This window comes from Corapipo altera, unplaced genomic scaffold (genome assembly GCF_003945725.1).
Source record: "Corapipo altera isolate COAL_440 unplaced genomic scaffold, ASM394572v1 76, whole genome shotgun sequence".
NCBI classification, from domain to species: Eukaryota; Metazoa; Chordata; class Aves; order Passeriformes; family Pipridae; genus Corapipo; species Corapipo altera.
Genome location: NW_020884964.1, coordinates 1,298,775 through 1,316,890, shown reverse-complemented (window position 1 = coordinate 1,316,890; position 18,116 = coordinate 1,298,775). Strand labels below are relative to the sequence as shown.

At 51.6% G+C, this 18,116-nt stretch overlaps 2 protein-coding genes across 7 annotated transcripts in view; both read right to left on the bottom strand.

Annotated features, from left to right (window-relative positions):
* The window catches only part of LOC113957267 (heme-binding protein 1-like), a 13,734-nt gene extending 12,970 nt beyond the window's left edge, over window positions 1-764 (bottom strand). Inside the window, exon 1 of the mRNA XM_027664563.1 lies at window positions 760-764. The gene's annotated coding sequence lies outside the window, so the exon portion shown is untranslated. The remainder of the gene's footprint in view (window positions 1-759) is intronic.
* Window positions 1-18,025, bottom strand: part of KLC4 (kinesin light chain 4) — a 26,238-nt gene extending 8,213 nt beyond the window's left edge. Inside the window, exons 1-12 of one of the 6 annotated variants that reach the window (XM_027664559.1) lie at window positions 18,003-18,025; window positions 6,866-7,132; window positions 6,443-6,673; window positions 5,991-6,069; window positions 5,677-5,902; window positions 5,272-5,359; window positions 4,867-4,968; window positions 4,388-4,561; window positions 4,129-4,228; window positions 3,551-3,603; window positions 849-916; window positions 658-766 (exon numbers count right to left, since the gene is read on the bottom strand). In XM_027664559.1, coding sequence (XP_027520360.1) covers window positions 658-766; window positions 849-916; window positions 3,551-3,603; window positions 4,129-4,228; window positions 4,388-4,561; window positions 4,867-4,968; window positions 5,272-5,359; window positions 5,677-5,902; window positions 5,991-6,069; window positions 6,443-6,673; window positions 6,866-7,114 — 1,479 coding nt within the window. In that variant the 5' untranslated portion in view covers window positions 7,115-7,132; window positions 18,003-18,025. Of the gene's footprint in view, window positions 1-657; window positions 767-848; window positions 917-3,550; window positions 3,604-4,128; window positions 4,229-4,387; window positions 4,562-4,866; window positions 4,969-5,271; window positions 5,360-5,676; window positions 5,903-5,990; window positions 6,070-6,442; window positions 6,674-6,865; window positions 7,133-7,268; window positions 7,351-16,207; window positions 16,320-17,914 lie in introns of those variants that run through there. The other 5 variants (XM_027664557.1, XM_027664558.1, XM_027664556.1 and 2 more) reach the window with 5 other exon arrangements.
* Between the last annotated feature and the right edge of the window lie 91 nt (window positions 18,026-18,116).

Genomic DNA, 18,116 nt, shown 5'->3' with positions numbered 1-18,116 from the left:
TGCAGCCAAATGTCATTTCCTGCACTTAGCAATCTCTGTTTGGATTCCCAGCTCTGTAAGACCCCACAAAGCCATAAACCACCCTGGGGAACAAGGACTTGCTACCCCAAAGCTGACAGCCTTTTTTCTTCACATTCTGGAGTGTGAAGTATTGTGCTGTCCTTCAGTCTTTGTGCTAGGTGCTTACAGCTCCTGCTTTATTATTTGAGGATTGAGAGGAGTCTAGGGAGAGAAGTACTCTAACAAATTCCCGGTGTGTCCTCTGGACAAAAAAATTAGTGTGCGGAAAACATCCCAGTGAGTGCAGTTCTCCTCAGTAGCTGACTAAAGTCCAGTAATCTGCCCTAACTCAGCTACAGTATTTCTGCACTCAATGAGCCATGCCTTCTTCCTCATGCATACACACACTGACATCTGCTCCATCCCTGTGCACAGGCACATGCACAACCCCATACATGTACACACATGTGTACCTCTGCACAAATGCAATCCCAACCACCAAGGTGCTCTGGTGTCATGGGAATGTAAACCAAGAACATAAGAGACTGCAAGGCCCAGGAGAATCCCTCACCACACCCAAACCAAACACAGTGCCATAACCTGCCACCTCAAGGCCTGCAATGCCCCCTCCACCAGGGAAGGTTTCTCTGGCATTACCTGTCGCCGAGAGCGAACTGCGCACTCCTCCAAGGTCTCCGCTGCCTCCAGCTTGCCCTGGCGCCGGTACAGTGCACCCAGGTTCCTCAGAGTGGTGTTCACAGTCGGACTGTGGTAACAGATGGAAGGTGAGTGGGAGCCCTGGAGCCACGCCCTTCAGCATCCACAGATGCCCAAAGACCACCTCTTACCTGCTAACCTTACAGGCCTTGTACCAGCCACCATACTCAGCATAGGGAGCACTGTCTCTGTGCTTGCTCTACAGGAGAGATCAGAGCTGTTAGTCCCACACCTGCTGCCCTCCTCTGGCCTGTGCTCTCCCACTGGATTCCAGGGGCAGGCCCCAGGCTGCACCCCCACACCAGCCCAACCTTTGGAAACACAATATGCAAATACAGTGATGAGACCCAGCAGGTTCCTGGAGCGAAAGTTAAAGGCCCATTTGCTGCAACACATTTTAGCCACAAGCAAAAGTGATAAGCCAGTACCAGGAAGAAGCATTATCCCATCTCCTTACCCCCTTCCATGGTACCAAAGGCAGCACAGACAACACAGCCCATTCTCATGGCATTCTGGAGGGCGTAACACCCCAACCAACATGCAAAAGGGAGACGAGAAACCCAACAAAACCCCAAAGGCACACCAGGCTGCATGGGCACTAAGCCCCTCAGCCACAGCTAGCAAAGGAATCAGCCAGCCATATCCCAGCCTTCTGCCTACAAGGTCAGGCCTGCCCCACAGAGCTCAGCCCAGTTAGTTGTCTCCTCTCCATGCCCAGCCTTTGCACCCCAAAGGTGGCTGGCTGGCCCTGTCATACCCAGGTGCAAAGGGGCAGCTGGCCAGAGCAACAGGAGAGAAGGCAGAGCTTGACGCACAAGGAGGAAGATCTGGACAACCCACAATGCAGAGCAGTAGCTGCTAACTCTAACCCTGGGCCAGTAGGGACCGTGGCACCTGCAAGCAGGAATCCATCACTGCTGCAGGAGCAGGGCTGCCTGTCTGCATGCTGTACACCCTAGTGTATGGCAAGCACCTGGGGGTGTGCCACGTCCCCACTCTGCACCCACAGGACACATGGACCGAGCAGGAAGCATCCAGCTCAGCCCTCAGCCCAGGTTGCTCTCACCAAGCAGGTTCAGGGAGCCACTGCTCCACAGAAGGAGTTTCCCCTCTGGAAAGAGTTTTAGCCCAGAAGAAACTGTCTGCACTTTTCTTACTCAGTCCCACAGCACTTCTCAACTTTATTGCACATGCCAGAGTCTATCTGAGCCATAGACACACATGGTTTTCTTTGCACCAGAGCCTCCACAGCCTGGGCAGGCACCAATGACAGAAGAGTTCAGGACTCAATACACCTCTGAAGCTTGAGGCAGCCCTAAAGGGTGTCCAAACCTGATAAGAAAGGTGTCAAATCCTCTAGAGCAGATAAAGCCAGGGCTGCCAGCTGTGCCCAAGGCTTTGCTGTTGGCATGAGCTGGCCTCCCTCTGCTGCCAGGAAAGAGGGGCAAGCGAAAAAAGTAGTGAAGCTCTGCAAGAGGGATTTCATGCATTTTAAAAGAAGATATGGAAACAGCACAAGGCAGAGCACAGCAGCCCCATCTCCTGGGCCAGCAGCACAAGCACATCTGTGATTACTGCTGCCTGAACAGGAATGCCAACCGTGCTGTGCCATGGGGCACAGGCAGAACTACCCTAAGGACAGCAGCCCCAGGGGCAGGGAAAGAGGCCCGGCTCTTGCCTCAGACTCACATGTAAAATGAACCTCACTCCATCTGTGGGTCCCTGAGCCTGCTGTCTTGCCCTGTGGCAAAGCTTGCATTATCTGGAGCATAGCTCCATACTGCAGCTATCTACTTTTGACCTCTTAATTCTCCAAAGATACCATCAGAATAGTCTCAATCCCAGAGGTGGCATGGGGAGTCCGATCTCTACTCCAACTTGGATTTCTCCAGGATAGTGCTGCAGCAAGTACAGATTCCTTGCAGCAGAGCCTTCATAGTGCAGCAACTGGAACACTGAAAAGCTGAGCACTGCCCTGCACTGGGAACGGCACAGAGCAGTTCAACAGGAAGACAAAGGATGCTGGTGGGAAGCACCTCCTAGTGCTCTGCTCCCAGGACTCACAGGATGGGACTGATCAGTCACTAAGTCAAGCCTGCCAGCCTGCTGCCTAAGCCCATGCAGGGTTGGGACCTGCTCTGAGGGCAAAGGAAAACGAAGACTGTCCGCTCCCACTGAAGCTAGAGGATCAGACTAAAGCCCTTCACTCTGCTGCTTCACCCACCTGTTAAAAAGCAGGCACTGTCTTAGACTTGGCAAAAGCAGAGACAGGACTTCACTGCATTTATTGGCTGACCATAGAGCAGGGCCTGGGCAACAGGAGCAACAGCAGCTTTGCCTTCCAGCCTAGTCCAAGGCAAGCACAACCCATTTCTATCCTCTTTAAGGGCCCACCCTGTTCAAAGATCTTTTTCAGGTTTGGCTCCATTTCCTACCACAGTTTCTTCTTGATCTCCATTTTTCCCTAGACAGCCCTACAGGGCTGCTTCAGAAGCCAGTTATGCTCTGAGTACTGGTAGCTCTTTGGAACAGAGTGCCAAGGTGTTGCAGCACAGCCCTCTGCCGTCTACCATCGTCTATCATCTGCATGCCCAAGAGGAATCACTAAAGCAAAAAGAGATAGCATGCAGCCATGGCTGAGAAGCTCAACAGTCCTAGGAAAAGCCTCATGCTCTCTGATGGGCCTTCCCTTCTTGTTGTCCCAGGGAGCAGCCATGCTGCATCTCCTCTCTCCAGACACCTCCTGGCCATGGCAGCTCTTTAGACTGCAGCTCCTCCAGGAAGGAGCATGTGGCTGTCATAAGAGAGGATTAAACCTCCTGCAATCACTCACCTTGCTCATCTCCTCTCTCTCCTCTGCATGCATCCAGATTGGCTTGTGTTCATCTGTGTGGGGAAGAATGCAGAACAGGTCCACTCAGTACCTCATCCTGTTGCTCTGCCTCCTGCACAACCCAGCATTCTGTCCCCAGAGCCAGTAGCTCCTCAGAATGAAATTACAAGGTTTCCAGATACTTCTGGTCCCTCAGCCAGAGCCCCAAGAAAGGAAACCAACATTGCAAGGGCAGGACAGGGGAAGGAAAGAACAAGTCCTCTCATGGGGAAGTACATGTGCCAGGTGCACAAGAGAAACTTCAGCCTAAGTCTGGGAATGACCGCGCCATTTGTTATTCCCCCTTTTAACCACAAGTATTTCCAACCCAGTAAAGACTGGGTTGAGACTTCTGAGAGAAGAGGAGGAACAGCTTAACACTACTGCCATAACTAGAATGGCAACATTTCAAGGGCTGCCCAAAGCAGGGACCCTGCAAGTCATCCCATCCCTCTTTCAGGGCAACACCAGAACCAGCTGAGTTTAGGCTGAGAGCCAGGAGACCCTTCCCCAGCCCCAGTGGCTTCTGCTGTACAAACCATCCACAGAGCCAAATTCCTTCACGTGAGCACGGGTAAGGATCTCCTTATACAGCACCTCTGCATCTTTGTATTTTCCTTGCTTCAGGTAACAGGAAGCCTGCAACCAAAACAAAACAGCTCCAGCCCCACTGGGAAACACAGCTGCAAGAGGGGGCAGAGTTAATCTATTTCTCTGCATCTTCTAAGCACCAGGCAATGCTCATCTTTCCCATGGCACCCCTCCCTAACCACACACAGTGTCTCCCCAGGGTCTTACCAGGTTGTTCTTGGTCTTGGCCACATTGGGGTCATCAGGACCCAGGCAGCTCTCATAGATCTCCAGGGCCCGGCAGTAATAGTACTCCACCTCATCATACTTGCCCTGGTTCTGGCACAACAGGGCCAGGTTGTTCAGCTGCTTGGCCACATCAGGATGGTCTTTGCCTAGAACCTGGGTGAACAAAAGAAAAGAAGCCACAAAGACTGCAGTGGACTCCTGGAATTAGTAGATGCTTGTCCCTCCAGCACACGCCTATGTCAGACAAAAGCTAAGGACTAGGGAGGTAAAAAGGAGAAATTCCAGCTTTCACCTCCTGGCAGGCCTCTCTAAGGCTGCAAACACTGGAGAGACAGGAAAGGTGGTGGCAGAATCAGCAGCTAAAGAGACTAGGTAGGCCTGAATCTTCCATGTGCATTGAGGTAATGGGAGAAAGGCCTAAGAGAGAGCTGAAAGGAGAAAGTGTGGGAGACTAGTACCTTCTCACGGATCTCCAGGGCTCGCTTACACAGTGGCTCTGCTTCTTTGTACTTCCCTCTCTTGCCATAGAGAACAGCCAGATTGTTCAAAGTTGCTGCCACCTACAGAGACATAAGCTTCTCCGTGAAACAAAGCAAATTCCAGACCAAACAAGGGATGCAAGCAGCAGTAACAGTGACTGTCCCATTTCCTCTATGCTGCAGAACTGCTGCTTCTAAAGATAAGAAGGTCCAGAGACAGAAGGCTTCCCTGCCTATATGGCAGGATCCAAGAGAAGACAACTCCTGACAGGCCATACCAAACCAGACAGCAGGAAATATTGAAGCAGTAAAACACTGCCAGAACAGTGCCCCAGCAGCACCCAAAGGTGAAGGAAGGGACTGAAAGAGGAGGGAGACACTCACCGCTGGGTGGTCTTTGCCTAGAGTCTTCTCACGGATGGAAAGAGCATCATTCAAAAGGTGTGCTGCCTCTTTGTATTTATTCTGATCCCTGCAGTGCAAAGCCAACCAGTTACTTGGGATTTGGACAACACAGCCCATAGCAGGCAGAGCTACGAAAAATAGTCCTCCTTCCACACAGATCCAGCCCTCACAGCCCTTCCATTTCTCCACTCCTCCCTACTTTAGCCAGTCCCTAACTATATCTGGGAGTCTGGCAAACCAAATACCTCACCTATGCCAAAACCTTTTTGAAAGGGAAATCAGTGGAAGCTGGGGGAGCTCCCTGTCACCAGGATGTGCCGTAAAGGTGAACAGGAGATGCAGAAGCCTGTCTTGGCCCAGTCTTGCCCTCCCCACCATGCTCACCTGTACACTAATGCTAGAATGTTGAGCATGGTAGCCACATCAGGGTGATCGTGGCCTGATGTCTTCTCCAGATCCTCCAGCGCCTGCTTGCAGAGCGGCACAGCCACCTCATAGCGCCCCTGTGACGCATACTGGATAACAAGGTTGTGGAGGGTGCGCAAGCGTGCAGGAATCTCATAACCTCCCTGCTGGGCAGCTGCCACGGCACTGCTGTGCTGGTGGGGCACTATGGGCACAGAGAAATAAACATGGCACAGTTGGCACAGCAAGCTTGAACAGAGACAGGCAGCAACCATGCATGAGCAAACACTTACATCCGGGACCATGCTCCTCCTCCTCATTTGGGAACAGATCATCCAGGGAGTCCTTGGTGGAGTCACCCTCCTTCTCCTCCTGAGAGGATGAGAATCACAATACTGTTGCTTCTCAGAGGAGACAACAGCAGCCTGGGCTAAGTCAGTTGCCAAACTCTCCACCTTTCTGCGGCCCACCAATACACTCAACTTCCCCTGTTGTCTCTGCCACCATATTCCCCCCAAAACAAAATGGATAAAAGACTGATTTCCCCAGTACCAGCATCCATGCTACTCCACATTCTTCCGGAGACACTGCCCCATGCAGGCCCCCTTTAGTTACAGGCATTGCTGTGCATGGTAGCCGGGAAGGGACAAAATCCAAGGCAATGCCTAGATTACACCCAGGCAGTACTGCTGGTCCAACCTCCCAGACCGACAAAAAGCAGCTGTTCAAAAGGACTCGGGCATACCGAAGGTGAGACATCCTCATCATACTTCTTCAGCTGATTCATGAACTCAAGGTGTTTCTTCTCCTCCTCCAGCTGAGCCACAGTTTGTTCACTACGCTGCAGCTTCTGCTGGGTGTTGGCAAGCTCATCACGCAGCCACTGATTCTCCTGGCACAGTCTCCGCACCTGAGCACGCAGCTTCTGCTTCTCTGACTCCACAGCATTCAGATGGTTGGACAGCGCCATCATCACCTGGTTAAGAGTCTCAGTCAGTAACAACCACAGTACTGTGTCTCCCTCATGCATGCTTAGGGTACACCCCAAGGTCATGCTGGCCTTCCACACTTAGCCCCCTCCTGTCCCTGCAGCTTATGGGAAATGGCCACATGCCTACCTTCCCCCATCAGTCCTGGGTAACACACAGGGGATCCCCCACCACCTCACCTGAGCTTCTCCAAGCCCTAGTTCAATCATCTCCACTGATTTGCGGAGCAGGTTGGATTTCTCATGCACGAGATTGGCTTCTTCATCTTTCTTCAGGCACTTAATGGTCTCCAGCAAGCTGTGCAAGATGGAGTTGTGTTCATTCTTGAGTGCTTCCAGCCCTTGCATCACCAGCTTGGTGTTGGAAATGATCTCCTCTTGGCTCAGTTTGTCCAGTTTCTCCTCCCTTGGGTACACCATGGTGGACATAGTCCTACTCCTGCAGCCCTGCAGAGACCACAACAAAACCTGAGTGCCTCAGTGCTATTTCAGAGCACCACAACCAGACACAGGTATCATAACCTCCTTTAAGCAGTCAGAGATAGAGTTTAAGTGGTTGCCTACTCTAAGCCCTTTATCTTACCCTCTCCCTTTGGCAGCAGGCAGCTCTCATAGCATACGCCTCTGCTTTTGTGGCCTGGCATGCTGGCAACCAGTGCAGGTGGCACACGTGGACAGGAGACAAAAAGGCTAGAATCAGTGCTGACCTCCCACACGCCCAGCAGGAGGAAAGCTAATTTAGCTTCCATTTAAGAGCAGAGATTTGTGGTTGCAATCCGTACATCTCCTGCCCACAGACCACTGATGCAGAGAGGCTGTCAGAGCTCAACACCTCTTCTGACTGCAGAAGAAAGGGAACAGAAAGTGGAAGGATGCCAGCTCAAAGCTTTCTGCTTCCTCATGGAAAATCTCCTGGAAGAACATCTCATAGACAGTAATGCCACAGCAGTGGCATTACTGTGCCAAAATATTGCCTGACCAGAAGAGCATATCCTGACGATCATGGCCCTGGCACAGAACGGCCATTGTGGTAACAAGGGACACAACACCGCCAGCAGGACTGACTCAGCGTGGGGAAGCTTACATACACCGACTGCTACAGTCACACTAGCATAACCCTTGTGTGGGCGTCAGCTTGAAACACTAAGAGCTTTTCCATCTTCATGCGCCCTGCTGCCAGCCCAAGGACTCCTCAGGATGGCATAAGGACTCTGTACTCCTTCCCTGTCCTCCCCCTAGATATACAATGAGAGAATACCAAGCTACTGCCTTGGCACAGGGACACCAACCGCTACAACCCACAAGGTTAGTGTGGCTGCAAGATCCCTTCATAGAAAGTCCAGGAGCTAGGGAAACACAACAGGCCAAAGAGTGCAAGGCACAAGAGACAGGCAAGACCCCTTATAGCTGGTTGACAGTACCCTGACTGCTCCATGAGTCAGTCATCTAACCCGGTCCCAGCCTCCCCCTCCAGCTGGGCCACCCCAGCAGCCTCCTCGCATTACTCAGTAATAAAGCCACCTCGCTATGGGTCACTCCAAAACAAGCCTCCTGTGATGCCCTGCACAGGCAGCACCTGCCCACCAGCACCTCCTTGCCATCTGGAGCTGGCAGAGGGCTCTGCAACCTGAGTGCCCAGGGCCCTGCTGCCAAGAAGCTGGAAAACTGCCCAGGAGCTATGCAGGAGGTGGTGAGAGAATTGCTGCCAATGGATCTGCCCTTGCCCTTCTGTAGAAGACACCTCTGCATGGTTTGAGCTCTTTGTTGGGCAGCTGCCTTATGCCTAGTTTACTGAGAGAACAGAAATCCTGCCTCAGGTACAAGAACAGAGAGAGCAGAGCTCCTGGCAGGGCTCCTTTTCTCCTCACCTGTGCAGTCTGCCCAGGAAGGCTCAGGGCGATCCCACAGTCCAGCTACCAGGGAGCCACTAGGGAATCGACCCTGAGCAATTGAGGGGCCCAGTTTCTTCCTCATTGCAGCACTGAAAGTAAAGATGACGACCAACACTGGGACAGTTGTTTCAAGTAGCACATCTCATCATATCCACTAATTTCCTCCTCTTTATCCTCACTCTTTCTTGAGTTATTTTATAGGCCTGAACTCTCCTCTCAACTCTTCTTTGGTTTCTGTTTCAGTGATACAAATCCATCCCTCAGAAAGGTGAGAAAACCCTCAACACACATTGGAGACCTTACTGAACCTCAGCAGGGCAGAAGCACTTCATATCTTTTGAAGACTGCATTCCTGTTCACATCTCTGAACAAAAACTGAGTTGTGCTCCCCCATCTACCCCACTCACAATGCTGACATCACATTTACTTCATGATCCAGCATCAGCAGCAACCGTGAGTCAGACTTCACTGTATCCTCCACTTTTGGGTATCTGCCATGCTTCATATGCAGTTAACCCTGTGCATTGGGCACTTTACATCAAAATGGTCTCATCTGTACCACAATTTATGGCAGTTTGCTTTAGAGAAGACCATATGATAAGGATAGCATGAAAAACCTCATTATGGTTAAGATGGAGGGCACAGACTACTGTTTTGAAAGGAAAAATAGGTCTGTTGAGATTTGGCTGCCACTCTCTTCCGAACTGATCTTCCAAAAACCAGCAGTTAAGCAGACCAGTTGACAATTACCCTGGCTATTCTTTTTCCCACCTTTATAACACATCTGGAGCATGATCAACTGCTAAAGCGATAAAGGAAGCCTTTCCTAAGGCTTCTGCAGGTAAGCACAACTCAGGAAGAAATGTGCAACAATTCCCAGCCTGAAAGAAAGAGGCTGGCAGCCCAAAGGACACTAGTGCTGCCTCATCTGGCCAAGCACTGTTGTCCTGCTCTGAAATAGGTCCAGACAGCTTCCCAGGAAGGCTCAGCAGGCACTTACTTGCTTTCACAGAACCCAAGGGTTCTGCTAAAGGGCTAAATGGCTCCATCACTAGTTTCAACTCATAAGGAAACACAGCCCCAGACTTAGAAACAGGGAAGTAGGAGTTCAGCGGAGCATAGGCAATGCTTGGGACGCAAGAATATACCCAGGAATGGCCTCCTACCCAACATACCACAAAACTAGAACTCTGCTCTAAAGCTGACACAGCTAGGCAGTCCCTCTGGGTACTGGGTCAGCTGTGAAATGCTGAGTTTTCATGGCAGCACCACTTATGTCCATATTGAGATCTTGCTGCCATCTTTAAAAAGTACAATACATATGCATTGGGTAGAGGAACATGTTACAGGATAAAAAGCCACCAGAGCTTGCACCTTGCTAAGTAACAGTCAGACAAGACACAAATCCACAGAAAATCAGCCTCAATAGTTCTACTGTACACAGAACCATTCCCTAACTGTGAAATTGCTGTGTGTTAAACCACCAGTGCCTCTACAATAGCAACATTCTTTCTTCAGCCCTTCCAGCAGAAAACATTCAAGCATTTCGTAGTCCCTATGATCAACTTGTTTTTTGAAACTGTAAAAATTTCAGACTGAGAAGCGAAAATAGTTAAGACATCCTGACCCACAGCACATCAGACTCACCCTACCCTGCAACTACATCCTCAGATCCTTCAAGACATACCAATACAGGCTCTTCTCTCACTGGCTGTGCAAACATCTGTACACAACCTTGGCCTCTCTCCCCTAGAATGACATCCTAGAAACACAGCTCTGCTCGACACCAAAATGTTTCCAGTGTTCAATGGCTGACAGGGGATTGTTCAGACTGGACAGACCTAAGAACAACACACAGTTGCTCAACAAGAAACCAAATGGGAGACTGCAGAGAAGTCACTCGAATGCTGCTACCTCTTGCACAGCAAAGAAAACCAACAAACACTAGTGGGAGCTGACTTATCCTTCCAAAGCAACAATTTTCCCCCACAGAGCCTTATTTCTAGTTCTCCCCAGTGCTGACAGGTCTACACTCGGTGCTCAGCCCTCCAAGGAGGAAACATGCTCTGTGGCATCAATGTCAAGGTCAGGCAGGCTGAGGCTGCTGTATACACGGTCTTCCTACTCCTTTGCATTCAGCATTCAGTGTCCTTTATCCAGGCACAAAACACTCAGAGGTTCCTGAAGAGAGGAGGGGAGACATCATCATTTGCCTTTTGCCGGGTGAGGTTAAACTGGAATAGGAAGAAAGAATGCTTCTCCAAGTAACTCCTTGAGAGATGGACTGCCCAGTTCCCAGCTTATTCTTCTGCATTCCTCATGGCTCTGCAGGTGTCACAGCCCAAGTCTCCACCCGCACGTTTCCACTCTAGTTGGCATGTCTTCCCCATTTACCATGAGCAGCTAGAATAGCCTGGCTTTCCGACAACACCCACCTCATCTCCCCTCTTCTGCTCCCACTTGCAGGAGCGCTGCTGGAAGACAGGGAAGGAACATGCGTGCACTGAGCTTTGTGGCAACTGCAGCAATCAGCCAGGAATCCACCAGCAAGCACATCCTGCCTGGCACAAACCTTCCTCCTGTATTCAAGTGCATAATCGGGAAATCACTGAAACTGCTGATGCAATTTCAGGAGCTCATTTTTCTGCCTCTGAAAACTGCTCCCACATGCAAGAGCTTTAAGAGGAAAGAGCTGGAAGCTTCACTGCTTTTATCTTCAACCCACAACAGCTACAAGGATGTCAGATTAAATGGGTCCAAATGAATCTTGAAGCTCGGGTTATGATGCCTAATGCTAAAAGACTATGGAGAGTGGAAAAAAAAGCACCAGGGAAATCAGAAGTCAAATACAACAGGACAGAGATTCAGGTCTATGCACACCTCAACGAATTCAGTTCACTGCCTCTCTGCATGTTCCTGGACCTAAGTGAAATGCAGGGTACCGTCCCAACTTGAACAAGCAATAGTGTCAAGACAATAACTGCAGCTTCCTTCAAATTGCAGAAGGTCTGCCAGCACTTTCTGTATAGAAGTGGGCACAGATTTTTAGCAGTAAATTCTTCTGCAGAAGAAGGTGATCTAAGGATAAGGTAGTTGCAGGAAAACAGCTGGGTTGTGGAAAAAGTTTCCTGTGGAAGAGTAAGTCTGACCCATAGCAAGAATGAGTGACCATTGGGGAGACACATAGCAACAGTAGCATTTAGAAATAGGAACAGAGGGCTTAGTCTTACTTCACCATAATTATCCCAGTCTCATGCTGTGAGACACCCTTATGCTACCTGGTAAAACAGCAAGGTTATACATTTGGGAAGAAAAACAACTTGACAAAAGCAGGGAGGGGTGGCACGTAGGGTGTTTTGGTTTTTTTTGCTGTTGGACCTCTGCCAGCTCATTACTGCTGAACAACAAAGGGTTTCTGGAAAGACTGGTTGACCTCCAACGAAGCTAGAAGTGAGCTCTCAAATAAGACAGCTGAGTCTTCAACACTGCAACAAAACCATGACCTAATACTTTGGATGCTGAAAAATAAAATAAAAGCAGTAAAAAGCAATCAAAGTGCCAAAGTTGCAACCATCACAGAGGCCATGTCATAAGCACAAGCTTTCTCCTTATTTTGATACCATAGTGTCAGAAAGCAAACAGAGGCTGTAGGAGATTACAGTCAGCTGCACAGAGCCTCTGAGATTTCCAGTGAACAGCCAGGACACATTAACACTGCCAGGAAACTTGCACACTGCCACACCACTGCTACAAGAACCACTGTGCTCAGGGTCACCACCCTAGGCCACCTGTAACAGACCGACAGAAAAGGGATGACAAACTGGTGCTGCTGAGCTGTACATCCAACAGTCGGCACTTCCAGAGCTCTCTAATATGGGTAAAACAAGAAATGCTGAGGTTCATGTGAGGCACAGAGCAGCAACAGTGCTCTGTGATGCTCGCTACCACTGCCAGAAATGCCTGTATGCTCCCCTAGAGCCACTAAGAACACGCAAAGAGAAGATCAGTGATGGGTCAGTACCCTGGGAGTTCATATCCAACAAATCTCTGAGCTGCAATCCCAAAGTCTTTCAGATATTACAAACTCCAACGTGCATGACATTCTCTGTCATCATTTGTTTCTGGCTCAGAAGTTTCTACCCTACTGCCAAAAAAGGGGGCACCTAGAGCTTCATCTGCCACCCAAAGTTCTTTCCCAACACATTTTCCAATAAATTCCTGAATTCCTTAGATAAACTCAATGCATTTGCCTTTGCTGAACACCTTTTCAGGACAAAGGAACAAGGCACAGCACTAGAAACTGATCCAAGGCCTAGAGAGAGGGAATGCAGTGCATGCCTCCTTTCAGCAGGGTCCCACAGGGGTTCTTCTCCAAAGCAAGAGAAGCAATGCAATCTACCTCAAGTAACAGAGCAGGCAGTGGAGGCAACAAGCTCTCTCGCTCACATTCTCCTGTGTCCCAAAACCAGGACTCTCTTTGGCATCTAGGCACCCTCTGCACATAGTTTTGAAGCCAATCTCCAAGACCAGAAAGGCTTCACCCAAGCAGCTTCCACAATCCTTAGAGTGGTGTAACTCAGTACAAGTTGACTGTGCTATTGGAAACAGCATAGCCCTCCCTATCCCCTGGACAGGGATCAAGGCTAGGATTGCTTCTTTTAGCAGCAGCTGACACATGCCAGCACTAGCTGACTGTGAGGGTTTTTTTTCTAGATACTGTAAGGCTTGCGTTGGGAATGTCTGTGCTAACCAGCAGCCTGCAAGAGGCCCAGAGGACTAGGACTAAGGACTAGATTTGCAGCTCAAGTAGAAGGGTTCTGCAAGGAGGTAGGAGGCTCCCTTGATGCTCTTTCCCTTCAACACCAAATGCTCCTCTCTGTCCCAGAAGCTTCAGTTCCCTACCACCTACCGTCTCTAACAGAAAACACACCTTCACATAACCCTCCTGAAACCTAGGGCAACGTGGTGCTAAAGTGGCTTTAAAAGGACTTGGCCACAGTGAGTCAAGTTCAAACCACTACAGAAAAAACATAGGAGCTTCCCATCCCACTCCCTCTTTCCAGTCTTCAGCTGGAAACAACAAGACAAAAGGTACTAGGGTTTGTTCTGATTGACAAGAGCAAGCAATTTTTGTGTTATCAAAGCATGATCCAATTCCAATATGCATACGTACTCTGAGGAAGACAGAGCAAGTGGTCTGTTTGGCTTTGTATCAGATCACTCATTTCTTTCAAGACCATGAAGGTCTTACTCCCTTTATTGATTACTACTAGAGAATACAGATATTGGAAGCAATAAGAGTTAAAAAACCCCAGCAAAACAACCATCCATAGCAAAAACAAACAAATAAACAGCACCAACCTGTTAGCAGAAAACCACCTTGCTCTGTATTACACTTCATACTGCTTACAACACCAGCTGGCTGGGTTAACATGCACCTTCCAGCAGGCCATTGGAATGAGAACAGCAGTCTTCACCACCCCCACCAGCAAGCTTGTGCTGGCACCTCCAGATCAGCTGATAAGACCTTGTTTTTAAATTCTTGCTTATGTCTGCAGCAGCTCACCAAATCCATTCTGCATCTGCTGCGCCGGGGACTAGAGTAGAACACCATCAAAATGTGTTTCCAGGCTAGTGGAGACAAGAGCTAAGCAGTTGGAATAAAGCCAGGACAAGCATCTCTTCCTAGTTTCAGAATCTGATTGGGAGTCTCACTCTATAAAAAACAGAGTGAGAGCCATTACCTTGCCCTGACAGCATGAAGTGGTATTAAAGCAGGCAGAATAATTCCCAGGAGCCAGTGCCTCTGCAGGCATCTGTCTAATGTGAATGCTATGCACTGGATTTGCCTGAGGAGTACAGGAGAAGGCCAGGATGCAAATGGGACCAGCAAGAGCCCTGAAGCCACTGTGTGTGCCCCGAAGGGCTCTGGAGTGCAGAACACTCTCTCCCATGGTGTACCTGGGGCAGCCGCAAACACCAGTCGACTGCAGACTGCAAGACTGCACTATTATTTCCAGAAGCAAACAGGTTTTGTAAACTCCGACGGATTAGTGGGAATGGGGGAGACCTCCAGGCCTTAGGCTGCTAGCCCATTACCTGCGAGGTGAATGCCCTTCCCCCCGCCCCAGCACGTGGCCCTGCGACCCCGCAAGGAGCACACGGACCACCAGGGAGGGACGGACGAAAGAGGAAGTTTATTGTGGGGTAGGGGTTTATAAGGCTTTCTGGAGGGTCAAAAGGGGACCAATCACAAGTTCAGGGTCACATAGAAAAAACCATCAGGTGAAGGGTCAACAGCCAATAGAAAGGGGTTAACAAAGGCCAATGGGAAACATCTCAGGACACCTTCCCAGGACACCTTGTGTGGGAGCACAGGGGATGTTGGGAAGAAGATCAGTGACTCTGCAAAAAGGTAAAAGCCATTTTAAAACCTGTTTAAACCACCTTAAAAACTTCAGTTTCTGTAACATTTGAACTGCTCTCATTTTCTTCACTAATCCATCTCTGACAGGACTTCTTCCATCCTGCATATGGCAAATCCATTGCCACAGTAAACCATAACAAGGCAGCCAAATTCACAGAGACAAACCTCTACCTGCATAACAAGCAAAGGATCCGTTCTACCTCTGGCTCCCCTGTCTAGCTGGAGCTCTCTGAGGAGCTATGTGGTTCTTTCCCACCAAATTAAGCCTTTATCCAGAAACTCTGCCAAGGTCAGAATCTGGCCATGTGTCCTTTGTGCCCCAAGAGCCATTTTGGAATTTGGGGTTAATATTGTTGTTCCAACCTGGACATTCCTCCAAAACAGCAGATGAAAGAACACATGCTTCCTGCTCCTTCTGCCAATTAAAAGCAAAGCGCAGCCATGTTTATTTACCCTGTGTCTGAGCTGGCTAGATCTTTGACCTATGTGTGCTGAACACCACCCTTTCCCCACACTAAGAGGCAGGGGCGGGTGCTTTCCATATCTCCAAGGTGGTATGGCAGAGAGGAGAGCAAGGGCACTAGGGAGCATGGAACCGCAACAGAGTGCCAGATGTCCCTGTGCAAGACACAGGGAAGCCTGCGGTTTCTGGTAACGTGCTGCTGTCTCCCACCATTGTGCAGATTTCTCCGGCTGCCTGGCCAGAGCGTTCTACTGCAACACCATCCCCCAGCTCTTCTTCAGATACCACCTCCCGCATCCTCTCCTTCCCAGAAGCTTACCAGCGATTGCCCCCCCCCAGCCCACTACTTTTAGTAGGGCGCACCTCCGCTTCAGAACAGCTTAGGAAGCAGTTAATTGATGGAAGGAAGGTTTGGGAGGAAACAAGGCTCTTTGAGAGCCATCGCTGTATGACCTGCCTCCGTCATCGTTTCTCCGGCTTTGTCTGGCAGGAGTCACGCCCGCTGCGTATCCTTGGAACACGTAAGCCAGAGAAACCCCTTCAAGCCTCAGAACCACCACAGAGAAATTTTGTGGCCACCTGGCTAAGTGCAAGCTTTGCGAGGAAAAAAAAAAGTTTTCATCAGCTCTGCCCGACATTGCGCATCAAAGCGGTCCTTTGTTCCAGGGTGCCTGGGCACCCTGCCTGCCTCAGTCACCGGATGGGAATGTCCCCCGCCCCGTGCCGCAGAGGAGCGGTACCTGGCTGCCTGCAGCGGCTTGTCCAGCGCCGGCTCTCCCGGAGGAGGCGAAGGAGCGATGGCCGCGGCACTCCGCAGCTCCCTCTGCCGCGCTGCCCTCGGAGCGAGCAGCGGCGCAGGCACCCGACGCTCGGCAGCCAACCACACTGCGGCAGGGGGAGGGGAGGGATGCGGACAGGCTTCGGGAACAGGACGGTCGGACGCTCTCCTGGGAGCGCAGAAAGCGCCACGCGCGCCAAGCCCACGGCTCCCTCCTCAGGGATCGACGGGAGCACCAAGGAGCAGGGCCAAGCCCCCGAGATGCCGACAAACTCTGCTCAAGGAGATCTAACCAGCATCGCGCTCCTACTCAGATCGCCAAAGCCCTCTTCCATCCCACCCTCCATCCTGTGGCAAAAGGTTTTACATCCTGTTTGGTATCACCCTCGCCTCCGTCCCACTGCTGACCCCATCCCAGCCCCTAAAGCCGAGCTGGTGTAGCTGCAGAGAACCATCCAGTTGTGTGGTTGCTATCGCTGTCCCCACAGCAATGGCCAGATACAGGAGATGTGGGATGGCTGGAGCCCTACTGTGTACACACTGCACAGGGTGGACTAGGCCAGGCAGTGCTGAGAAGCACTTGTTCAGTCTCTAGATGCTTTACACAGAGAGGGGACAATGACACAGTCTCCAGCTTGGATAGTTGCTACAGTCACCCCATCCACAGTAACACACAACTCTCATGGTGCTCCCTACGATGTTTTGTGAGCCTCATGCTGTCCCCAGTTACCTACATCTGCCTGTCCCAGTGCTTCACTGGTGTTCCTGTCCCTTCCCACCGATTCCCCCGAGGGGGAAGGGCTTCAGGTGTCCCAGGAGGCAGCCCAGCCATGTTGACACACACGTTCTCTCTTGCCTCATCTCACAACATATATTTCTTCTCTAAAGCTGTTCTCCCTTCCCTAATTCTGAAGGGCAAACCTGGCTTGCTATGGGGTACACACAGCAATGGTACAGTTAAAAGTCACACAAGTTACATAGCAGGAATGCAAACATACATTACATACGTTATTTGTCTTACAGCGAAGGCCATTCCTGGCAGTGAAGGCACAGACTAATTATAGAGCGGTGAATCCCGCAGTCTATGCCCGCAGCACCCTGGAAATAGCCATGGCTAGGACTTCGTGCTGACCCGCCGTTGTCACATACATAGTCTGCTTCTCCCTCGGGGGCTCCTGGCCCCCGCCAGCCGACCCGACCCTGCCCGCGGCGGGGCCAGGACCACCGCGCCCGCGGACCCGGTGCTGCCCGAGCAGGGCGGACGCCGGCGGGACTCCCGAGCCAGCGGGGCTCCCGAGCCAGCGGCTCTCCCGGTGTCGGCGGGGGCCGGTCCCGCGGGCTGCACCTCCCCGGCTCCAAAGTCCGCAAGGCCGGCGCCCTTCACGCCGCCGACTCGCGGCGTTACCGCGGCCCGCGGGACTCGGGCGGCCCCAGCCCGAGCCCTGCCCTCGCTCCTCCCGCTGTCCCGGCGAACAGGACGCGCTGCGGTTCCCGAGCCCCGCCGGTCCCAGGCTCGCCACAGGGACCTCCCCAGCTCCCCGCGGGGATCCCGCCGCGCCTCGCAGCCGGTGGGGTGGGGGCGCCGACCGGGAAGGCCTGCGCCGCAGAGCCCCACTCATTCTCCCCCCGCTCGGGCCGCAACCGAGCCCCGTAACCCCTCCCGCCCCACCTGCTCGGCGCGACACCTCGATGGCGGTCCCGGTCGCTGCCCCGGTCCCGGCGGGGGCGGGGCGAGACGCACACCCAACACCACCCGCCCTCTCAGCGGCGCAGCCCCTTTAAATCCAAGATGGCCGCCACCTCCGCCCGGCGGCGCGCGCGCCCCCTGCCGGCGGCTCCCCCCACCCCTTAGGCGGCCCCGCCCCGCCCGG